Source organism: Mya arenaria, chromosome 9 (genome assembly GCF_026914265.1).
Source record: "Mya arenaria isolate MELC-2E11 chromosome 9, ASM2691426v1".
Lineage (NCBI taxonomy): Eukaryota > Metazoa > Mollusca > Bivalvia > Myida > Myidae > Mya > Mya arenaria.
The window spans coordinates 19,859,082-19,879,738 of NC_069130.1; the positions used below are offsets into that span (position 1 = coordinate 19,859,082).

The 20,657-nt window shown below is 36.7% G+C and overlaps 1 protein-coding gene across 4 annotated transcripts in view; it reads left to right on the forward strand.

The window, feature by feature from the left end:
* LOC128246534 (uncharacterized) overlaps positions 1-20,657 on the forward strand; it is a 63,406-nt gene that overhangs the window by 16,748 nt on the left and 26,001 nt on the right. For 3 of the 4 annotated variants that reach the window (XM_052964778.1, XM_052964777.1, XM_052964779.1), the window contains exons 2-8: positions 5,844-6,968; positions 8,818-9,052; positions 12,410-12,584; positions 13,352-13,445; positions 13,955-15,105; positions 15,387-15,523; positions 17,900-18,148. In XM_052964778.1, the coding sequence (XP_052820738.1) occupies positions 5,878-6,968; positions 8,818-9,052; positions 12,410-12,584; positions 13,352-13,445; positions 13,955-15,105; positions 15,387-15,523; positions 17,900-18,148 (3,132 nt within the window). In that variant the 5' untranslated portion in view covers positions 5,844-5,877. Of the gene's footprint in view, positions 1-3,405; positions 3,525-5,843; positions 6,969-8,817; positions 9,053-12,409; positions 12,585-13,351; positions 13,446-13,954; positions 15,106-15,386; positions 15,524-17,899; positions 18,149-20,657 lie in introns of those variants that run through there. The other variant, XM_052964780.1, reaches the window with a different exon arrangement.

Sequence of the window (20,657 nt, forward strand, 5' to 3'; positions counted from 1 at the left end):
TTTCAATACATATTTCATTAATCGTTAGATTAATTTATCCGCAATCATCAATGGTTATTTATTACTCAAAATTTAAGTCCCATCAACTGCAATCCAAACAAACACTTGCAAAAATAACTCATTAACACATGTAATGGAATTTGTTCTGTTTGTCGGCTGCAGATCAAACAGTACAATTTGTGATGTCACAGCACGAGCTGTGTAAAGATCAAAGATGTACTGCAATGGTTTGTATTTAAATAGGTCAATCAAATACCGTATGAACCCACTTAAATCCCAAAATTGTGTCAAGGCTGGTTCAAACATACCATACCATTGGAAAATAAAAATCAATAATCCCAAGCAAATGAACAAATTTAGTTGATATTTGACTGTTTAGCTTGAACATCATCACTGACTTGGAGAATTTCAAGTGCTGGATTTGCTTTAAAAATCTACCCCGTCTTATAAACGAGTCAAGACAAAAACACCAGATTTCATGGGCAAAGTAGGGGGGTCGTCTTATAAGCGGACCGCCTTATAGTCGAGAAAATACGGTACATTGGCTAGTTCCAAGACAAAAAATAAAAAAGTTGTCAAAACGTTTAATCTGTGAGAGTGCAGCTTTAATGCTTTATTAAAATGATCAGTAAAATATGATTAACTTAATTGCTTCTAATTATGATAGATAATTGGTAAACATGTAAATATATATAAGGACTGAGCTTACTTTGTTTCGTGTGTTCAGGCCTTATGAATTCAGGGAAGCCCTGTTTTAAAATATCCAAAGAAGTGCTAACACTGGGGGAAGCCTTAATTCCTGTGATATCTCTTGTTCAAGAAGTTATATATAGATGCTGTACCCATTACCAAATTTATTGACCTTATACATGAGCATAAAGCCTGATTTCAATCATTAGGATTGTGGTGTTCATATCATATTTTCATTGACTTAAAGGGACCAGACACCAGATGGTCCCAAAATCGGCAAATACATTATTTCCTCACAACAAGACTAGAATTATCAATACAAGCTATTATGAGGCCAATAATATACTTCGCATGATAAAAGGAATATTTTTTTGTTGTCTCAGCTGAGTTTACCCATTCAAAAATAGTTTATAATGGTTTATCAGTTTATGGTGTGTATATTTGGTATATGGAAGTCACATTATTTGTACAGACACATACACCGACGCCATTTTTAAATTTATGTGGTAGACAACCCCAGTATATTTTGATTTAAAAAAATATGCAAAACTGCAAAAGATACACATTTTTCTTGCAATGGTATCATCTGTTGCCTTAGGCCACACCAAATTAATGTTTAGTTCCTCGGATTTTTGCCAAAAAAAATTGGAGCGAGTGAGCGAAAAAAAAAAAATTGTCAGTTTTCATAAAAACCGAAGCGAGCGAAGAGCGAAAAATATATTTTTCCTTATATTCAATATAAATAAGAAAGATTGTTCAAAATAATTGCCCTTAAACCCATTTTAATGCCATCTTGAACTGAAGCTCTAATGGACATTGGGAAAATGTCTGAATACATACTATTTATTCATCCGTGTTTAGTACAAACATTATATGGATAAATTTAATTTCTTATATAATTAAAACGTACTTTAATATGACGACCATTCATAATAATAAATAACTTGCTTTTAGTAAAAAGTTTGAAACAACTTATATAAATCTACCTGAATCAGTTTAACATCATATGTAACTGTATTTAGATATAACTTAGAATTGATTTTGGATTTGTAAAAAATGATCACTTACACAGGCATCATCAAACATCAGACTCCATAGCATATAACATAGACTAAATTTTGTTTTTATTATCACAGGAAATGCAATGACATGTGCTTATTAAAACAAAAAGAACAAGGGTATTTTTCAAAGTATTTTTTTTTGTTATTTAGATGTTTTTATGCACAAGCCAATTGTATATCCCTCCCCCCCCTAAGTCGGGAATAGCGGGGACTTTGACTTCCGGTCTCTCAAAACCCGGGTAAAATACCTGACCTGCAGCGACACACTGCTGGTAATATCCCTGCCAAATGGCCCCGCAACCCCGAATACCTATGTGAGGCCCATTCCCGACTATTTTCAATATGAAGACAAAACCACATTCACCAGGCACAGTGAGTGCGGGGCCACCTGAAAGGTAAAAACACAGCCCATTGCCTCTGCTGTCCCCGGTATACCCCTGGAACAAGGGCGAGGGGTGGGGGTGGGGCATTGGTTACAATTGACAAGTGCATTACCATCCCGGATTATGCTGCATGGTGATAAATTTAGGCTTACTTATGTTGAGGTATATCCAGACCAGTGTTTATATCGCTATTTGTAAAAAAAAGATATTTGTTCAAAACTGTTGTTTTATCAGAATTTGTTCAAAATGAGCTTGGTACATCAATTTCGACCAAACAATGACTCATGTTCCAGTTAAGTTGACATGTCATCTTCAGCATCGTCGTAACGAGGTAAATTTTGGTTCCTTGTATTATGACTTGGATAAAATAGTACTAAGTTGATAGTATGAGTCACTAATTATGCAATATAATCGCTACCAGTCTCAGATACACATGCTTTATTGCATAATGATTGCTTTAAATAATGAGCCTTTAGTGCATGAGATGATCAACAATGACTTCAAGAATGCACAAAACATTTATTGTCAAAAATAAGATTTAATTTCCAAACTTCGAGCCACATTGTTTATACCGGAAGCCGCCATTTTGATTGAATTTATTGAAACCCATGCTAAACCGATCAATATACAGTATAAAAACACTACGCATCGGTAACTTCCCTTTACAAAAACATGAAAACTAGCGTAGAAAAATTATACTTGATTATTTTTAGCCTTTTAATTAATTATTACCTGAAAGACTTCTTGGCGATCAAAATGGAGGTGCGGGCGCACAAAAAAATAAAAAAAATTTTTTTTTACATTTTCAAAAAATAGGAGCTATAAATCCGCGGAAGGAAATATCAATTTGGTGTGGTCTTAAGTCCCATTAAAAGGAGTGTCTGTATAAGTAATTATTGTTGATGTGTATCCGCACAGTACTTATTGCATGGTAAAAAGTTGCCCACTGATTCATAACCACTCTGAAATGAGAATTAATGTATATGCATGAACCCCCCCAAAAAGCACCTATCAAATATAGTATTATTTTTAATTTCACATTACATTATTTTAATATTATTATTAATAATTTATGATGCTGGTAACAAAAAGATGTTGCTGTCAAGTGCTGTTAAAGGAATTGAATATGGAAGCTTTATCTTTTCAATTGTTGATAATATTGTAAAGCATGATAGTTAATAAATCATTGTTATGCTAATTAAAGCAATTATCACTTATAAGTTTGTTCCCCTACACATGATAGTTAAGGATGTATATGCACTGTGAAGTGGGTTTCCAAGTATTTCTGATTGTATATGAGGCCATGTGATGAAGTGTTGTGCAGCCTTGTGATTGTTTTGTCACAAATACAGCGTTAGTCCAGGCATATTCTTAGATATATATCGTCTAGGTAATTTTTTTCACTTATATTAATTTTGTATGTTGGACTGCATGTTGGAAAGCATTAACCATGCAATATGTTTAAATAATAGTAGATGTTTACATTTGTTTCTGTTGCATGTACTTTAAAATAAACTAAAACGTTATAATCTGTTGATATTTTAATAAATTACTGTATGTTTAAAATTTATTCAGCATTTTTCAATAAAAAATATATTATTTAGTAAGTGTTCAATTTAGAAGGGGAAAAAAATGTATTATTCTGGAAGGGTTTGGAAGGGAAAAAAATATTTATTATTTTGGAAGGGAAAACATATTATTCTGGATGTGTTCAGAAGGAATAAAGATATCATTCTGGAAGGGAAAAACATGTGTTATTCCGTAAGGGTTCGGAAGGGAAAAACACATATAATCCAGGAAGGGTTGACATATATTGTTCTCGAAGTGTTCAGAATGGTAATCTCATATTATCCTTGAAGGGTTCAGAAGGGAAAACATCATTCCGGAAGGGTTCAGAAGGGAAAAACATATTATTCTGGAAGGGTTCAGAAGGGAAAAACATATTATTCTAGAAGGGTTCAGAAGGGAAATCATACATATATTATCCTGTAAGGGTTCAAAAGTTTGATGCCTAGTGTAACATGCGCCGTCAAACAAACAAACACCAGATAGCCGAGCTTTCTGGCGTAATGAAACAAACACCAACAGATCCCTTCAGGGAAAAGCATGCTCGACCCTGAAGGGGTCCACTGGTCGTTATATACACCAACTTCTCTATTCTCACATAGCCCGGGCTTTGCTAATTTGCATATTACCAACCAAGTTTACATCCGGTATGAACGTACTTCCGTTTTATACGGAATATTATTATGAACGCACCTCCGCCACCTACAGCGGACCGTTACATTAGCAATAGTATTAGAATTCGGGCTTGTTCATCCAAAAGTCTAATTTCGATGACTGATCATTCTGGAAGGGTTCGGAAGGAAAAAAACAACACATATTATTCTGGAAGGGTTCAGAAGGGAAAACATATATTATTCTGGAAGTGTTATCAAGGGAAAAAATATTATTCTAGATGTGTTTGTAATGGAAAAACACATATTATTATTCTGGAAGGGTTCAGAAGGGAAAATAAACATATTATTCTGGATGGGTTTGGAAGGGAAAACATATTATTCTGGAAGGGTTCGGAAGGAAAAAAACAAGTCATATTATTCTGGAAGGGTTCAGAAGGGAAAACATATACTATTCTGGAAGTGTTATCATGGGAAATAAATCAATATTCTGAAAGGATAACCACAAGGAGTGTTGTCCTGATTGTTTTTTGGTGTGTCAGTGAATTTTTAAGTCGTATTTGTTATTATTATAGAAATTCTAAAGCACCTAGTCACCTTATCAGGAACTGATTTGAACATGACCTCAATAGGATTTGCTAATTGGGGGAAAAATCATTGTTCTGAAATATCCCTGTGTAGGAGTACAGTACTATGTTATCTCATCTGTAGAAAATCAGTTTAAAGAATTTAAGGTATTAAACCAATACTTGCACTATTATCTGGTATGTGAATTTTGATGCCTCATTACGCAATTTTATTTTTGGTATTGTTTGAAAAAGTTTTATCTATAGGAAAGGATATGTAAAAATTAGAATGTTTATAATTTTTTAGATACACTCTTTTGGACAAGAAAGATTGCTCTATAGGCCTTTTCATATTTGAGTTATGTTAAAATAAAGGACAAAAACACAAACTGCAAGAACTTAATCTACAGTGCTCTTTTGATGAAATGTTGTACATATAAGATATCAGGGGTGTAGTTACTTGGTATTCGGTATGCCACTTGTGTCAATCTTATGGTCATACATCATTGACTCCATTCACGGTATAGGCCAGTTATTTATATCGAACAATTTGATTGGCTACAGCATTCTTAGATCCATTATTACCGGTAAGACCAGTATTGAATACCATCCTAGGAAGCAATGCCCCTTCATATGATCCCATATTTGTACTGTGTGAAAATGAATCAGAATATAGAATCATGTAAATACAGTAGTTTAATGAAGTGACAAGCTTATTTCTGCATATGATACCTTAAAAATATACCCATGTTTTGTTCAGGTGAAAAATATCTTATCTAGTGGGTTGAAAAATGGATATCAACCGACATGTGTTACAAAATAATCTCTTTTTCATTGTACCCATGTATGCAGTGTGCTTTTTAAAGTCAAGTGACTTAAACTTTTATCGCAGTTTTATTGAGTATGGTTTACACATTTCAGATAACAAGATGGTGATATAATATTTTCCTTATGTTTTTTCTCCAGCTGATTTTATGGGGTAAAGTACCACATTGTCAAAATGGAAAGTAGCGGCGCAAAGGACGGAGATTCTGATTACGGAGGGACAGATGAGGTTAGAGCTGAATTAGAGCGCACTTTTTCATTTGATGGCCCTTTGATTAGTGTTTTTGAATCATTGGCCAGGCAAAACTCAGTAACGGTTGATGGTGAGGATGATTTGCCAGAAGGTTTAGTGAACAAGAAGCATAGCTTTCAGCGATTTAAAAGTTACAATAGACATGGGTGTCAACAGGGTGTTCGATCCCTAAATGGTAGAAATTTTCATAGACAGATTGAAGTGAAAGATTTGATACCGGTTCCGCAGAGAGCTACATGTAGGTCGCTGTACGCGTCAACTAAGGCAAGAAAGACTAAAAAACTGAAATCTGTGGAAGGAATATCAACTGGAGTGGGTTTCAACTCTGATGGAGTAAATGAAGTTATCATTATTGACACAGACATGAAGGACACTGCAGAAAAGCAATGTAAGAAAGGCTGGAAAAGGTCATCATCCTGTGTGGATAGAAATAGAAAGAGACAGCGTGAAAACAAGGTTGGATCCAAAAACCACAATGGGGGGACGTCAAAATCAATGCCATTTTTGAAATCCAAGATGGAGCCATTATCCAGCAATGTGCACTCTTCTAAAACTATAAAGGAACAATTAAATGTCAGGAAGATGAAAAGAGCCTTTCAGACAATAACTGAAAAAGAACAGTTAAAACATTCAGAGAAATTTGACGCTGATAAAGATGTTTCAGAAGAATTTCATGATGAAAAAGGTGTACTGGAAAGCAATGCAGATAGCAACAAGGAGGCTGAAGAGAGTGGACATGTTGATGTGGTATTGAAGGATAGAAAGTACAGAGCCTTGTACGAACAATACTTCCACTTTTCCACAGATCATGGGAAAGATGATACAGGTAGTTTGAAGAAGGAGAAAAATGTCAGCAACATGGAGAAACATGGCATGGAGAGTGAAAATCATGACAAGGGATGTGGGGACAGGGATACTCAAATGTGGGAAAATGTTGCTTACATGTCCCAAGATGCTGTCAACAGAAAGATAAGGGAAAATATGAGAGGGAAGAGTTGCCCGACCGATGAGAGGTGAGTCATGTTTCCTAGAAGGTATTTGTGCCAATATGATAAAACACATAATGTTCATATTTGACTGTTCCCTCAAAGCTTAAAGTTGCAGGCCATCACTTAAATTTGGTAAATGTGTATTATCAAACATTAACTGACTTAGTGTTCATAATTATATTTTGTCTATGGGCCCAAACTCGGTTAACATTAACCAATGTACCTTGAAATGTAAATTCTTAATGACTGCGCGCATTATTGTCATTCATTATTGTTAATTATTTTAAAAAATAGTTGATTTGTTATTTTACCAAAGTTTTGTTTAAAAATATGGATTCATTTTTAGTTAATCTAGGACGCAATTTGTTAAACTGAAGTGCATAAATTTCAGGTACAAACATAATTGCCTCAATGTCGTTCTATGCTGTTATGATCTAGATAACAGTCAGTCCCTGTGAGTGAACATAATATCGGACACAATTATCCTCCCATGTTTACCTTTTATGCTGAATAGCTAAACATTTCAACTGCGCATTAAAGACAAATATAGAATTCAGTGATCATGATGAACAAACATAATTAATGTTTTCCTGTGGTTAATTTTTTCATAACAAACCATATTTATTTACTTAAGTGCATAAAAAATGAGCACTTTAACAGTGTCTGATTTGTAGGCATAACATAATCCATGTTGTGGTTCTGGTTTCCGGACCGACACTTTAACTCCCAACCCATTTTTCAATTGTGTTTAAGTGTAGTAAAATTAGGTTTCAACTGCAAAACATGTTAAGTAAGCATGTATAAATTTATAATCATATGAAAAGTTTATGCTAAGTTTCAATCAAACGTAGTGAGATAGTTGACTACCTTAAGAATTTCATTCTATGAAGATAAAAGGGTGCCCATGCTGGTTTCCATGACGGCTAAGTGTGCTACCAAAAGTGCAGGGCGCTGCACCCTTCCATAACTCTGAGATAAAACCCAAGTATTTAAACAATGATAAATGGTATATTGCCCTGTAAATCACCACTAACGAAAATTTAGAATTGACAAATGTGACAGAATTTAGAAGTCATTTCTAAAAATCAATCTTTGGAACCTGGTAACGGCCTCGGATTTTGTGTTTTTTTTGGGGGGTGGGTGGGGGGATGGAGCAACACTTTCATTGTTTCAAGGCCCTTCAGTAAATGAAAGCGTTTTACAGTTTAGTCTAAATTGATCTTTAAAATCCCTCTAGTGGGCAATAAGCATGGTGTGTGTGTGTGGGGGGGGTGGGGGTACCGGCTCGCACCGATTTAGAATTAAAATTTTATGAAGCCCTGTTTGTACCCAATAAAATAAAAGAAAAAGAAAAAAATCTGTTTTGCCCCTATCTAGGTTGCATGTTGTTACAGGCACCACAGCATGGTCTTGTTTGTCCTGTTTGCCTTTCCAACTTTATTGCCTTGTTTAATCACACTCCTTGAATTAAGTACATACGACCGCTATTACATCAGGACTGTCATAATATGCCATTTTAATTTGAACAAAAAATTGCTTGTTTATACCATTCCTTAAAAAATTGCTTGTTTATACCATTCCTTCATGAAATAGATATCTTTTTAGTTTGAGAGTCAGATTTAATTGTAAAGGTGTCCTTCTCCTGGTACGTTCTGTTGGCTTCTCAAAATTTAGGGTACATGCAAAGGCACTTAAAACCATAAAAAGGTAAATCAAGAGGTCTGAAATTGCAAGTGCCTTTATTTCTTTGTTTGCTACACATGTCCCAAGAAAAAGAACATTGACAAGAAAGACGTCTGGAAATTTGTTAAAAAAAACGTCAACCTTGTACCTTCTTTTAAATCAAGTATTCTGAAATGTATTACTTTTTCAGTTTCACTCGTGAAGGACATCAGACAGAGAGGAAATGTGCAGAAATTGACCCCCAGTACCAGGCTCCACAAACCGAATACTCGCCTTACATGACACCCCCATCTGAGAAATGTGAAAAACTGGTGGTATCACCCATACCAGAGAAATGGAACGATACATTGGAGAAAGAGGGGCATTCAGCAAACAAACTTGGATCCGAGAAGCTCCAGGACAATGTCCTGATCGACAATAGATTGGTGGGTATATAAATGTTAAGCATTTTGTGAAGTACAATACTTAGCTATATGCCATGGTGACACACGATTTCTGCCATTTCTTATTTTTGTGGGGGAAAATATGAATAAATACCAATTTGTATTAAAAGCGCCAAATCAGAGGGCAAAAGATGAAAAGAAAACACAAAATAAACAATCCTTCAGATTTTCACCTGGCCACAATAGCGTATATTTGCGCTGCTACATGACATATTTTCATGCAGCTCCATCTTACACATCAGTAGTATCTTCACATCATCAAATATTTCACATCTACAAGACGGTACAACAATGTCATCATCATGTTGTTTACAACGTCATGAACAATTGGCCGTTTGTCCTAATTAAAAAGGTACGAAAATGCCCTGCTATGTAAGGAATATCTAGCTTGCCACGTTTTGCAGCCGTGATGTATAGAATATAATGCAGCAGTTAATTGTAACCACGACCTCCCCCACCCTGGTCAGGGGAATAGCAGGGACTTTGACTTTGGGCCCAGCCAAGCCCAGTTAAAAAAAATCCTCGTGCTGCTCCACATTCAATGGTGAAATCCCTGCCAAATACCCCCGCACCCCAGGGACCCTAGGTAAGGCCCAATCCCTGCTTTTTTTTTGGCGCGAATAAACCACTGCATTCACCATGCACTGCAGGGCCACCTGGAAGGTAAAAATGCGGCCCATCAACTTTATTTAAATCAAGATATGATCTAATACTTGTTTGTTTTCACATTGTTTCATTGTTCAAACTGAAAGATATAACTTGTTTCTTTTTATAATTGGAATCCCAGTTATGGGTTATTACCTGATAATATTTTTAGCTTTGTGTAATGGAAAAAATGTCTTTAAATAATAATATCTTGAAATACATGTTTTACTAAATTGATATATGAAGTCCAAAGAGCATGAATATGCTTTAAACCGATATGAATGCAATGTACATAATACTCAGTTTCTATTGGCCTTTTAAGCAGACAATGTATTTGTCACCAGTGATTTCCCTCCATTTAAATAGCCAAAAAGTGTCCATAAATTTTTTCCAAAATTCTTATTTCCCCATTATACTAGACACTATTTAAAACAGTGTAATTCTAGGAAAACAAACAAGATCTTCACAATACCAGCTCCAACACGATGTAATATACTGGCTGCTGATTTGAACCTATATTTAGAAGTAATATTGGTTGGATTTATTTTGGTATTAACTCCAGTATGAGTCATAAATCTTCCAAAATGTTTTTTACGCATACTGTATTTGTCCATGGTATTGACAGATGTGCATTACTTAGGCCTAAATAAGGTTTGTTTTCTGGTAATATATGCCCCCCATTATGTTATGGTTTGGTAGGTAACGGTGGAGGGGGGGGGGGGGGTGTACATTCAATTTTTTAGCAAGTATTTTTTTTATTTATTTCAAGTTGGCAATTTGGCAATAACTTCTAATTTGGCAATATCTTTTTCTGAATCAGCAGTCAATAAATATAGTGAATCGGGTAACCCAAAACATCTTTTCTAGGCCTAAATAGATTTGAAGGGACTGTGTGTGGGAGGGTCCATTTTGTCTGATTCTTGGAATTGAATATCGCTTCCTTGTAATACCCCAGTGTTATAAAATTTCTTGTCACATAATAGTCACCATGTTTTTGAGTGCACTAGCTGTCGTCTTTTGTCATGCTCACTTCCTTATTGTTACGCTATAATGGCAGCAAACATATAGCTTTAATCTTTTTTTACATTTTGTTCATTAAAATAAGCATGACAGATCTGACAAATGCCTAATAATGATATAAGCTTCTCTTTTGACAATTTGTTAAACAAATCTTGAATAACATTTTGACACTAATGCATGCGTTTGAAAATTAAATCACAATTACTCTTCCTGTTACATGATATAGCTGATTATTTAGTGTCTAAGAAACTCATAGTCCTTTTCAAAAAATTGTCCTCCATGTATTGCATAAAGCTATTCTCGATAAGGGAAACTGCAATGGTATTTTCACAAATGAATGACTCACAGTGTTCAGGCTAGCTATTCATATTTGCTGAGGTCAACTGGGTCACTGGGGCATTTCCCGTATGTACTTTAATTTTGTTGTTCATATGTCATAGTTATATACTTAAAACTTAGTTAAGGCTTAATTTGTACATAATTATACAGCAAAGTGGTGCAGGGGTATACTTGTTTATTCCCCTCCCCTGCCCTGCCCTGCCCTGCCCTGCCCTGCCCTGCCCTGCCCTGCCCTGCCCTGCCATGTGTCTGTCTGTCTGTTTGTCTGTCGACATAGTCTTGTGCAGGCTTCATGTTCAAACACACTGGTTTTAAATTAAGCTTCACATAATTGATTATGCACCAGTCAATTGTAACCACAGCCCCACCAGGTCCAGGGGTATACCGGGGATAGCCGGGGAAATGGGTCGTGTTTTTACCTTCCAGGTGGCCCCCGCAGTGCCGGGTGAATTTGGCGGGGGTTTCACGAGCAGTTTGTCCCCGCCCGGGCTTGGCTGAGCGGAAAGCCAAAGTCCCCGCTATTCCCCTGACCTGGGGGGGCCGTGGTTACAAATGACTGGTGCATTAATACCAAAGTAGCATGGTTTAGTTGGACTATTTTTCACAGAGTTATGGGTCTTTGTTATAATCTTCATAGAGATTCTTGTTTGCGCTTCATCTTGGTAAAACTTTATACAAGAGATTTATATCAAGCCTAGCGGTTTAGGCCTTCAGCAGGGTTCAGGCAGTAAATTCTTCACATTGTATAAGTTATGGCCCTTTTGTTCATACAGGTTAGCATATATATAGACCCCACTATAGAAACCCTCGCACAGGAATGATTTATATCAAGCCTAGTGGTGAAAGCCATTAGCAAGTTTTGGTGAAATTATTTTACGAGTTCATAGAGTTATGCCCCATTTAGTTTATTTTGCAATATAGTGTACATTGAGACATTGGTTTTAAACATCATTCTGTGTCAGGGCTGTTAGTGTGTGTGTGGGGGGGGGGGGGGTTGTGTCATTACTCCTGTGATAGCTCTAAAAATAAGTAAATATGTATTTATTTATTATTGTTAAGTTAACAAAAAACTACCTAATGAAGCTATTTTCATTACATTGAATCTTCTTTAAATTGGATAAAGGTTACAGGTAATTAATGACATATTTCTAAAGTAGAATTTAAAGCAATCATGTTTTGTTGATTTTACAAAACCCAGGATAATTGTCTTTATATGATAATAATAAATATTAACAAAATATTGGGGCCAGACCTTTTCTGAGGCTCTAATGTCCTGTATGACAATTATAACTGTTTTACCTTCAATGGTGCTATTATATTTTTACTTTCTTTCAGTTGGAAGACAGCCTAGATGACAATGTCGACTGTAACGTTCCTGCCTTACGCCCGGACGGTTGTTTTTCCGCCACAACTCCTGTGTCACAGTTCATACGCCCCGCAGCCATGGAAGGGGAGGATGATACTACCAACACTTGTAATAGCATTGACTCCATTGATGATTGGGGGAAAGGTAAGAATAACCTATTTGTTATGACCTTTCCAGTGGTTTATAGACATTTAACAGTAAGCAAAAATAAAAATAATTTATTCACTGTTTCAAACAGTGAAAATAACCACTTGAAATTTTTCAACATTTTGAAATGAAATATAAGCCCACTGTCACGTTCATATTAAATGTTAGCTAGTGTAGGGCTCTGACACAATTTCAACAATGTCATTTCTTAAATAACTACGTTCAAATACATTGCTTTTCAAACTACATCTTACTGTCATTTTTATCCTTTTTAGGCATATAATTAAAAGAAAAAATGTTTGTTTCAGTGTAAGATTGCAATATATTTCACACATTTGCTATGCCACTCGTGAAATATAGCTTTTGTTAATGACTCTCTGTTAAATATATTGCTATCTTACACTGCATCAAACAAATATCATCTATTTATTTCAACAGAAATCTACAAGTAAATGAAATGACTTGTGTCTTATGACTTGTTCATCCATCTGTTTACAAGGGAGAAAAAAGATGTTTTGTCATAGCCTTGGTGTTGCTCCAAAACTATTTGAGACATTATTTTGTCATTAGAAAGGCAAGCCCTGCTATGATGGTTTAATAAATATAAATTATATAAATGATAACTTTCTTAGTGTTTGGCAGGAATGGCTCTCTACTGGCCAGTGAGCATGCACGAACTGCTAAACAACCAACTAAATGAAACCAATTAATGACTCATGGAAACTTGGTATTTGTTACAATTTTCTATTGCATGTTTATTTCAGTGGACTCAGGAGAGTTGTTCGAAAGCACCGAGATCTCTTTTGTCAGTTTCATCATAAGCATCTTCAAGGGTTTACCTACTGGTTGTGAATACAGGTAACTATTGGCTTACTTATTTGATTTGATTTTTACTAATACATCAAGAGTTCTTTCATTCCTACGAGCTCCCCTGTTTCTTTAAAAAATGGTCCACTTATTGTCATACCCTCATTGAGGTAGACATTGGTGTTGTGAAAAACATTGACCATACAGTCGAACCCTGTTGGCTGGAACTCACTTGGCTCAATTTCCTCGTTGGCTCAAACAAAATGTTAAGGACAAGTTTATTTAAACTGGAGGTAAGAATTCCCGCTTGGCTCGAATTTCTGAGGCTCGATGTATTTTCGCCGGTCCCTGAGAGTTCAAGCCAACGGGGTTGAACTGTACCTAAAAAGTTGTGCTGGATTACTGTCAGATAGTAAAGTGATACACTTCTTCTGTTTCAATTTCTTTCAATGTTTTGGGTCCAATTTTGCAACCCTAGTTTGACTGATCAGAAATCAATGACACCAAATAACTAATATGGTATTTTATGCAAGTCTTTGAAAGCATTATTGTGATTACAGAGAACGAGACGTCCACTATATTAAGAATGCCATTTGTGGAATGGTTGAAGACATTCATTCACCTAAAAGCAAAATTAACAAGCAGTTCCCAGAGAAGAGGAGTCGGAAAGAAGTTGACATTTGTGCGAAAACTGATGAAAGTAAAACACTTGTTTATATTCAAGCTGAAAGAGATGAATTAGAAATGGACAATATCGGTATGGAAATGGAGAAAGCTGCTGTCGATGAATTACAGAAGGAACTTGATAAAGGGGATGAAGATGCTGGAAATTTGGAAACCGATGAATCTTGTCTTGTTGGTCTGGAAGTAGATACTGCTGATGATAGGGATGAGATGGATGATTGTGCAACCCCAAGCAATGCTGATGATGAAAATTTAAGTGAAGATGTTGAATCCAGTGAAGATATTGAAAATGAGGACCAATTAAGTAAGGCTGAACATGATGTTAATGGAAAAGAACTAGAATTATTATCTGGTGATTTAAAGGAAGAATTACCTACTTATGATGAATGCAACAGTGAAGTTAAAGATACTGTTGATGAAGAGATCTGTTTTGATAAAGATGAACTCTGCGTGGACGGTGCAATTGAGAATGGATTTGACAATACTCTGAAAAACAATTTTACGATGAGGAATGGTCAAAAAGAGGATGAACACATTAGTGACATTGACAATTGTACTGTTCACCATGGGGAAAGTAAAGATGATTTTAAAACAAAGATGGAAATTCTTGATGAAAACAATAAAAATGGTAACAAAGACCTGGGTTTCCATGTCGATGAAATTGAAACAAATTATAACAAAAGTGAAGCAAAAGAGGTCAAGAGTGGCAGTGGTGATACCAACTTATATGACTGTGATGGTATCTTGCCTAAACCAAAGATGAAAAAGGAGACATTGAAGTATTGCGTCTGGAAAATAAGGAAGAAATTCAAGCAAGAAGAAGAGCACATAAAACAGACATTAAAAGGAAATATGAATGTCAGATTAAACAGAAGCCAAAAAAGGAAAGAAACAGACACAAGAAAGGGGATGATGAAAGTTGGAGGACCAGCCAGGATGTACATTAAAAGGCCAAGCCAAAGATGGGAAAACAGACGTTCTACAGGAAAGGAGCCGAAAGTCCCGAACCCTTCAGGGGATTTTTCAGGTATGTCTAAGTAAAGTGATGTCTAAATGTTTTACACAATGCACTTTAACTACATACATTTCATGTTATTTATATTTTACTTTATCATTTGTTCTTAAGAATATTAAGATGTGATCTGGTTATACATTGCATAGGTATTGAATGTAACGTGCAGCAGTTTACAGCATTTCTGGTGGTAACACAGAGATGAGCAAATCTTGACCATGAGTGACTGGTTTAAACCACTGAGGATTACACCTTGAGGTTATCATTCTCATCATACTTATTTAATATTTTGACAGAGGGACCCCGCAAAGGAAAACGCACCAAGAAGTTGCCCCTGTTTGGTGGTGCAGGCTGTGGCAGACAGTGTTCAAACAATGGAGGAGGAGGAGGGAGTAATAGTAGTGGATCTGGCAAGCAGACTGGTTCACAACAGGTAAACATACATATTGGCTATATGAGAAATAGGCTTTGGTTGTGAGTGCTCAAACAATAAATATAGCCCGGAATTCACATTTTTGGGTTTTCCCATGCCGGTACAAATAAAACGTGAATTTTGAGCTATTGAAATTCTTGTAACAGACCAATGACTCTATTGTTTCCGGAGTAACATGTGTATTTTAAAACGATATAATTTTGTTTGTACCAGAGGTTTAGCTTTGGAAAACCAGAATTTTATAATTCTGAGCTTAAAATTGAGAGGAGGGAGTAGCAGAAGTATTACCGGTATGTGGATCTGGCTGGCAGACTGGTTCACAACAGGCTAACATATATATTGTAGGGATGGCAACGAGTAGTAAAATTAATACTCGGGTACTCGGACGATCGTTCGATCGAGTACTCGGGTACTCGATTACTCGGAAGAATTGAATATGTGTTTGCGAAGACAAGTTTGTGTATACATGTATCGTTAATGATGTATATTGTGCGTTGGTCGTATTATTGGTCATTATCACCTTTAAAGTAAACTTCCATTACGTATTTTAACAAAAAATGATATGAAAAGAAAACAAATGTTGTTCCAGGCTTTTAATTGTTCTTATTCATTTCATTTTATACAAGTATGCACTGCAGTAATGAACAACATTCAGAATTACAATGAACGAAAATTAATAGCATACATAAAAATAGTATTAAATTATATTGGCTATATGAGATATAGGCTGGGGTTGTGAGTGCTGAAACAATGCGGGGTGGGGGGGGGGGGGCAGTAAAACAGTAGTATTATATGGATCTTACTGGCAGACTGGTTCACTACTAGTAAATCTTGTATTGGATGGTTGTTGGAGCCCAGGTGGTATAAGATATGTACGCATTGGCGACCTATGCAACTTTTCTTGAGTGTAGTTTGAAGACTGTCAGATGTCTTACAAATGTTTTTGGTAAGTCTAGTATCCTTGGAGACGCCTATCACTCCTATATCCTATATATCCCATGCATCCACAGGTAACTTGCAACTTTCAGGACTTCATGTTCACAGTACACAGTACAGTGATTTTAAGCTTGACTATTCGAAGAATATGGAGAGCTATACAACTCACCCAAGCGTCGGCGTCAGCGTTGGCATCACCCCTTGGTTAATGTTTCGCAGACAAGCACACATAGGTTAATATCTCAGCAACTACTTGAGGTATTGCATTGAGACTTTATACAATGATACTCAACCATCCAACCTACTTAATAAGCCAAGTTACTTAACTCTTGCATTTAATGCAAATAATTGCCCTTTATTTTTTTTACTTAGAACTTCTGGTTAAGGTTTTGCATGCAAGCACACATAGGTTAATATCTCAGCAACTACTTCAAATATTGCATTGAAACTTGATACAATGCTACTCAACCATCCAACCTACTTAATTAAAGTAAAATAACTCTAGTTTGCATTTAATTTAAAAAAATAGGCCTTTATTATTCGACTTAGAAATTCTGGTTAAGGTTTTGCGTGCAAGCACACATAGGTTAATATCTCAGCACCTACTTGAGGTATTGCTTTGAGACTTTATACAATAGTACTCATCCATCCAACCTACTTATTTAACCAAGGTAGATAACTCTAGTTTGCATTAAATTTAAATAATGGCCACTTTTTTATTCAAAATAGAAAATTCTGGTTAAGGTTTTGCATGTTACCACTTTTAAGTCAATACCTCAGCAAATACATCATGTATGACATTGAAACTTTACACACAGGCTCCCAACCATTTAACCTTCTTCTTTAATCAAGTAAGATAACTCCCTTTCTTTCATATTATATAATTTTTGGCCCTTTATTATGAGACTTAGAAATTCTGGTTAAGGTCTTACATGTTAGCACAAATAGGATAACATCTCAGCAACTACTTGATGTATTGCATTGAGACTTTATACAATGGTATTCAACCACCAAACGTAATTGAATAAACAAGTTAGATAACTGTATTTTGCAAATAATGGCCCTTTATTATTAAACTTAAATATTCTGGTTAAAATTTTCCATGTAACCACAGTTATGTTAATATCTCAGCACATCATGTATTGCATTGAAATCTAATCTAACACAGTGATCCATGCATGTTTTGCAAAAACTTTTCAATCCTTACACTGAAAAGCGGAGCGCGCTGTCTCTGTGACAGCTCTTGTTCTTGGTGCAATTTACTGCCTTTTAAACGAAAATAAAGGTCTTGACAGTTTAGACCAGCTTCAAAACAGTTAATTGCATGGATCAAATGTCTATACATGAGTTTTATTTCATCAGCTATTTTGGCATGATTTTGTATTTTCACAAAGTCTGTAGATAAATTTCAAAGTGAAATTTCTCTTTATATTTGCTCAGAAGAACAAAGATGACAGTGGACAAGGAAACAATGACAAAAACAACAATGGAGGCACCAACAATAACAACAACAACAGCAGTGGCAAAAACGCAGGATCAGATGGATACCAGTCTGGCCACCACAGCCCCCTGGAGATTGTGGAATCAAACCTGCCTGCTAGGGATTACAAGTTTTACAAGAAGAGAGAGCATGGGCAGATAAATGATGAAGACTTTGAGATGTTCCTGGGAAACCTCAGCCATGTATGGGTAGGTCTGATTTGTCAGTTACCCACTTGCCCAAAGCCCAGGAAACCTCAGCCATGCATGGGTAGGTCTGATTTGTCAGTTACCCACTTGCCCAAAGCCCGGGAAACCTTAGCCATATATGGGAATGTCTGATTGGTCAGTTATCCACTTGCCCAAAGCCTGAGAAACCTCAGCAATGCATGGGTAGTTCTGATTTGTCAGTTACCCACTTGCCCAAAGCCCGGGAAACCTTAGCCATATATGGGAATGTCTGTTGGTCAGTTACCCAATTGCCCGTAGCCTGGGAAACCTTAGCCATGTATGGGTAGGTCTGATTTGTCAGCTTCCCACTTGCCCAAAGCCCGGGAAACCTCAGCCATGTATGGGAAGGTCTGATTTGTCAGTTACCCACTTGCCCAAAGCCCGGGAAACCTCAGTCATGTATGCGAAGGTCTGATTTATCAGTTACCCACTTGCCCAAAGCCCGGGAAACCTCAGCCATGCATGGGTAGGTCTGATTTGTCAGTTACCCACTTGCCCAAAGCCCGGGAAACCTTAGCCATATATGGGAATGTCTGATTGGTCAGTTACCCACTTGCTCAAAGCCTGAGAAACCTCAGCAATGCATGGGTAGTTCCGATTTGTCAGTTACCCACTTGCCCAAAGCCGGGGAAACCTTAGCCATATATGGGAATGTCTGTTGGTCAGTTACCCAATTGCCCGAAGCCTGGGAAACCTCAGCCATGTATGGGTAGGTCTGATTTGTCAGTTTCCCACTTGCCCAAAGCCGGGGAAACCTAAGCCATGTATGGGAAGGTCTGATTTGTCAGTTACCCACTTGCCCAAAGCCCGGGAAACCTTAGCGAGATATGGGAATGTCTGTTGGTCAGTTACCCAAATGCCCAAAGCCTGGGAAACCTCAGCCATGTATGGGTAGGTCTGATTTGTCAGTTTCCCACTTGCCCAAAGCCCAGGAAACCTCAGCCATGTATGGGAAGGTCTGATTTGTCAGTTACCCACTTGCCCAAAGCCCGGGAAACCTCAGTCATGTATGCGAAGGTCTGATTTGTCAGTTACCCACTTGCCCAAAAGCCCAGGAAACCTCAGCCATGCATGGGTAGATCTGCTTTGTCAGTTACCCACTTGCCCAAAGCCCGGGAAACCTCAGCCATGTATGGGAATGTCTGATTGGTCAGTTACCCACTTGCCCGAAGCCTGGGAAACCTCAGCCATGTATGGGTAGGTCTGATTTGTCAGTTTCCCACTTGCCCAAAGCCTGGGAAACCTCAGCCATGTATGGGAAGATCTGATTTGTCAGTTACCCACTTGCCCAAAGCCCAGGAAAAGTAATATTGCCAAAGGTCTAGTTTAAATTCAGTCCTCTTGCCTGAATTGGTGAGTCAAAGAAAAGATAAGTTGCAGAAAGAGACATTAAAGTATAGATGATTAAAATGGTTCAAAGATTTGTACTGAAATAAAGCAAATTCATGCACTTTACATCAGCAGTAGCAATGGTCGTACCAACCTCATTGAATTATTTTTTTATGGTAAAAACACAACAACAACGTTATGAAACAGATCATGTTAATATATGTTTTGGAAAACAATTATATTGAAAATGTTTTGGGCCAAGTGTGGGTTGCTTTGGGTACAGAGAGTATCATTTGGACAGCTTCCAGCTTGAATGGGCAACAAGAAAATATGGTCGTGTAGACTGTTACTGGATGTCTTGCTTTAAAACAATGAGGTCATCCTATCAACAAGCAAACAGCAACATATCCTTGAGAAGAAGTTGCCAATTCAAATTAACACAGTGTTACCATTCAAGTAAAGTGATTTGGTTCTGAAGAAATCATGTTTATACCGAGAACAAAAGATTGAAAAAAAGAAAAGAATGATATGCTTGTTGATAAGAAAAGATTGGTTGTATTAAATGCAGTGACTTATTAATTTTAATTTTACAAATCCACATGTTTTCAGATATTTTCGTTGAAACAAATTTGTATGTTTGCATGATATGAACAGTCGAAACCCATTGGCTGAATATCCCAGGGACCGGCCAAATTACTTTCCTTCAAGCCTCACAAATATCGAGCCAAGCGGTAAAGCATATATAGTAGGGATGGCAACGAGTACCCGAGTACTCGAGTACTCGATAGAACGCCTCGGAAAAAATATAATAAAAAAATCTATAAAATTTACCAAATACACGATTTACAGACAAAATATCAGATCTGGTTGGTTGCCAAGAGGACAATTTACGGTCCCTCTAATCCCCGCTGTGTACACAATTGACCTCAAACAATTAGTTGACAGTTGTTGTGATAGTTGCAAACTGTCAACAAAGGACCCCTATTTCAAATTAGTACTGATGTCAATGAGCGAAGTTTTGATAGCGGTACTTTCACCTACACAATTCTATTGTATATCAAGTACAGACCTTTCACCAAACAATGGACGCTAACGAGCGAAAGAGTATCGACCGTTACGAGAATTGATTTCTTAATGGGCGTATTTCAACTATTTTTGT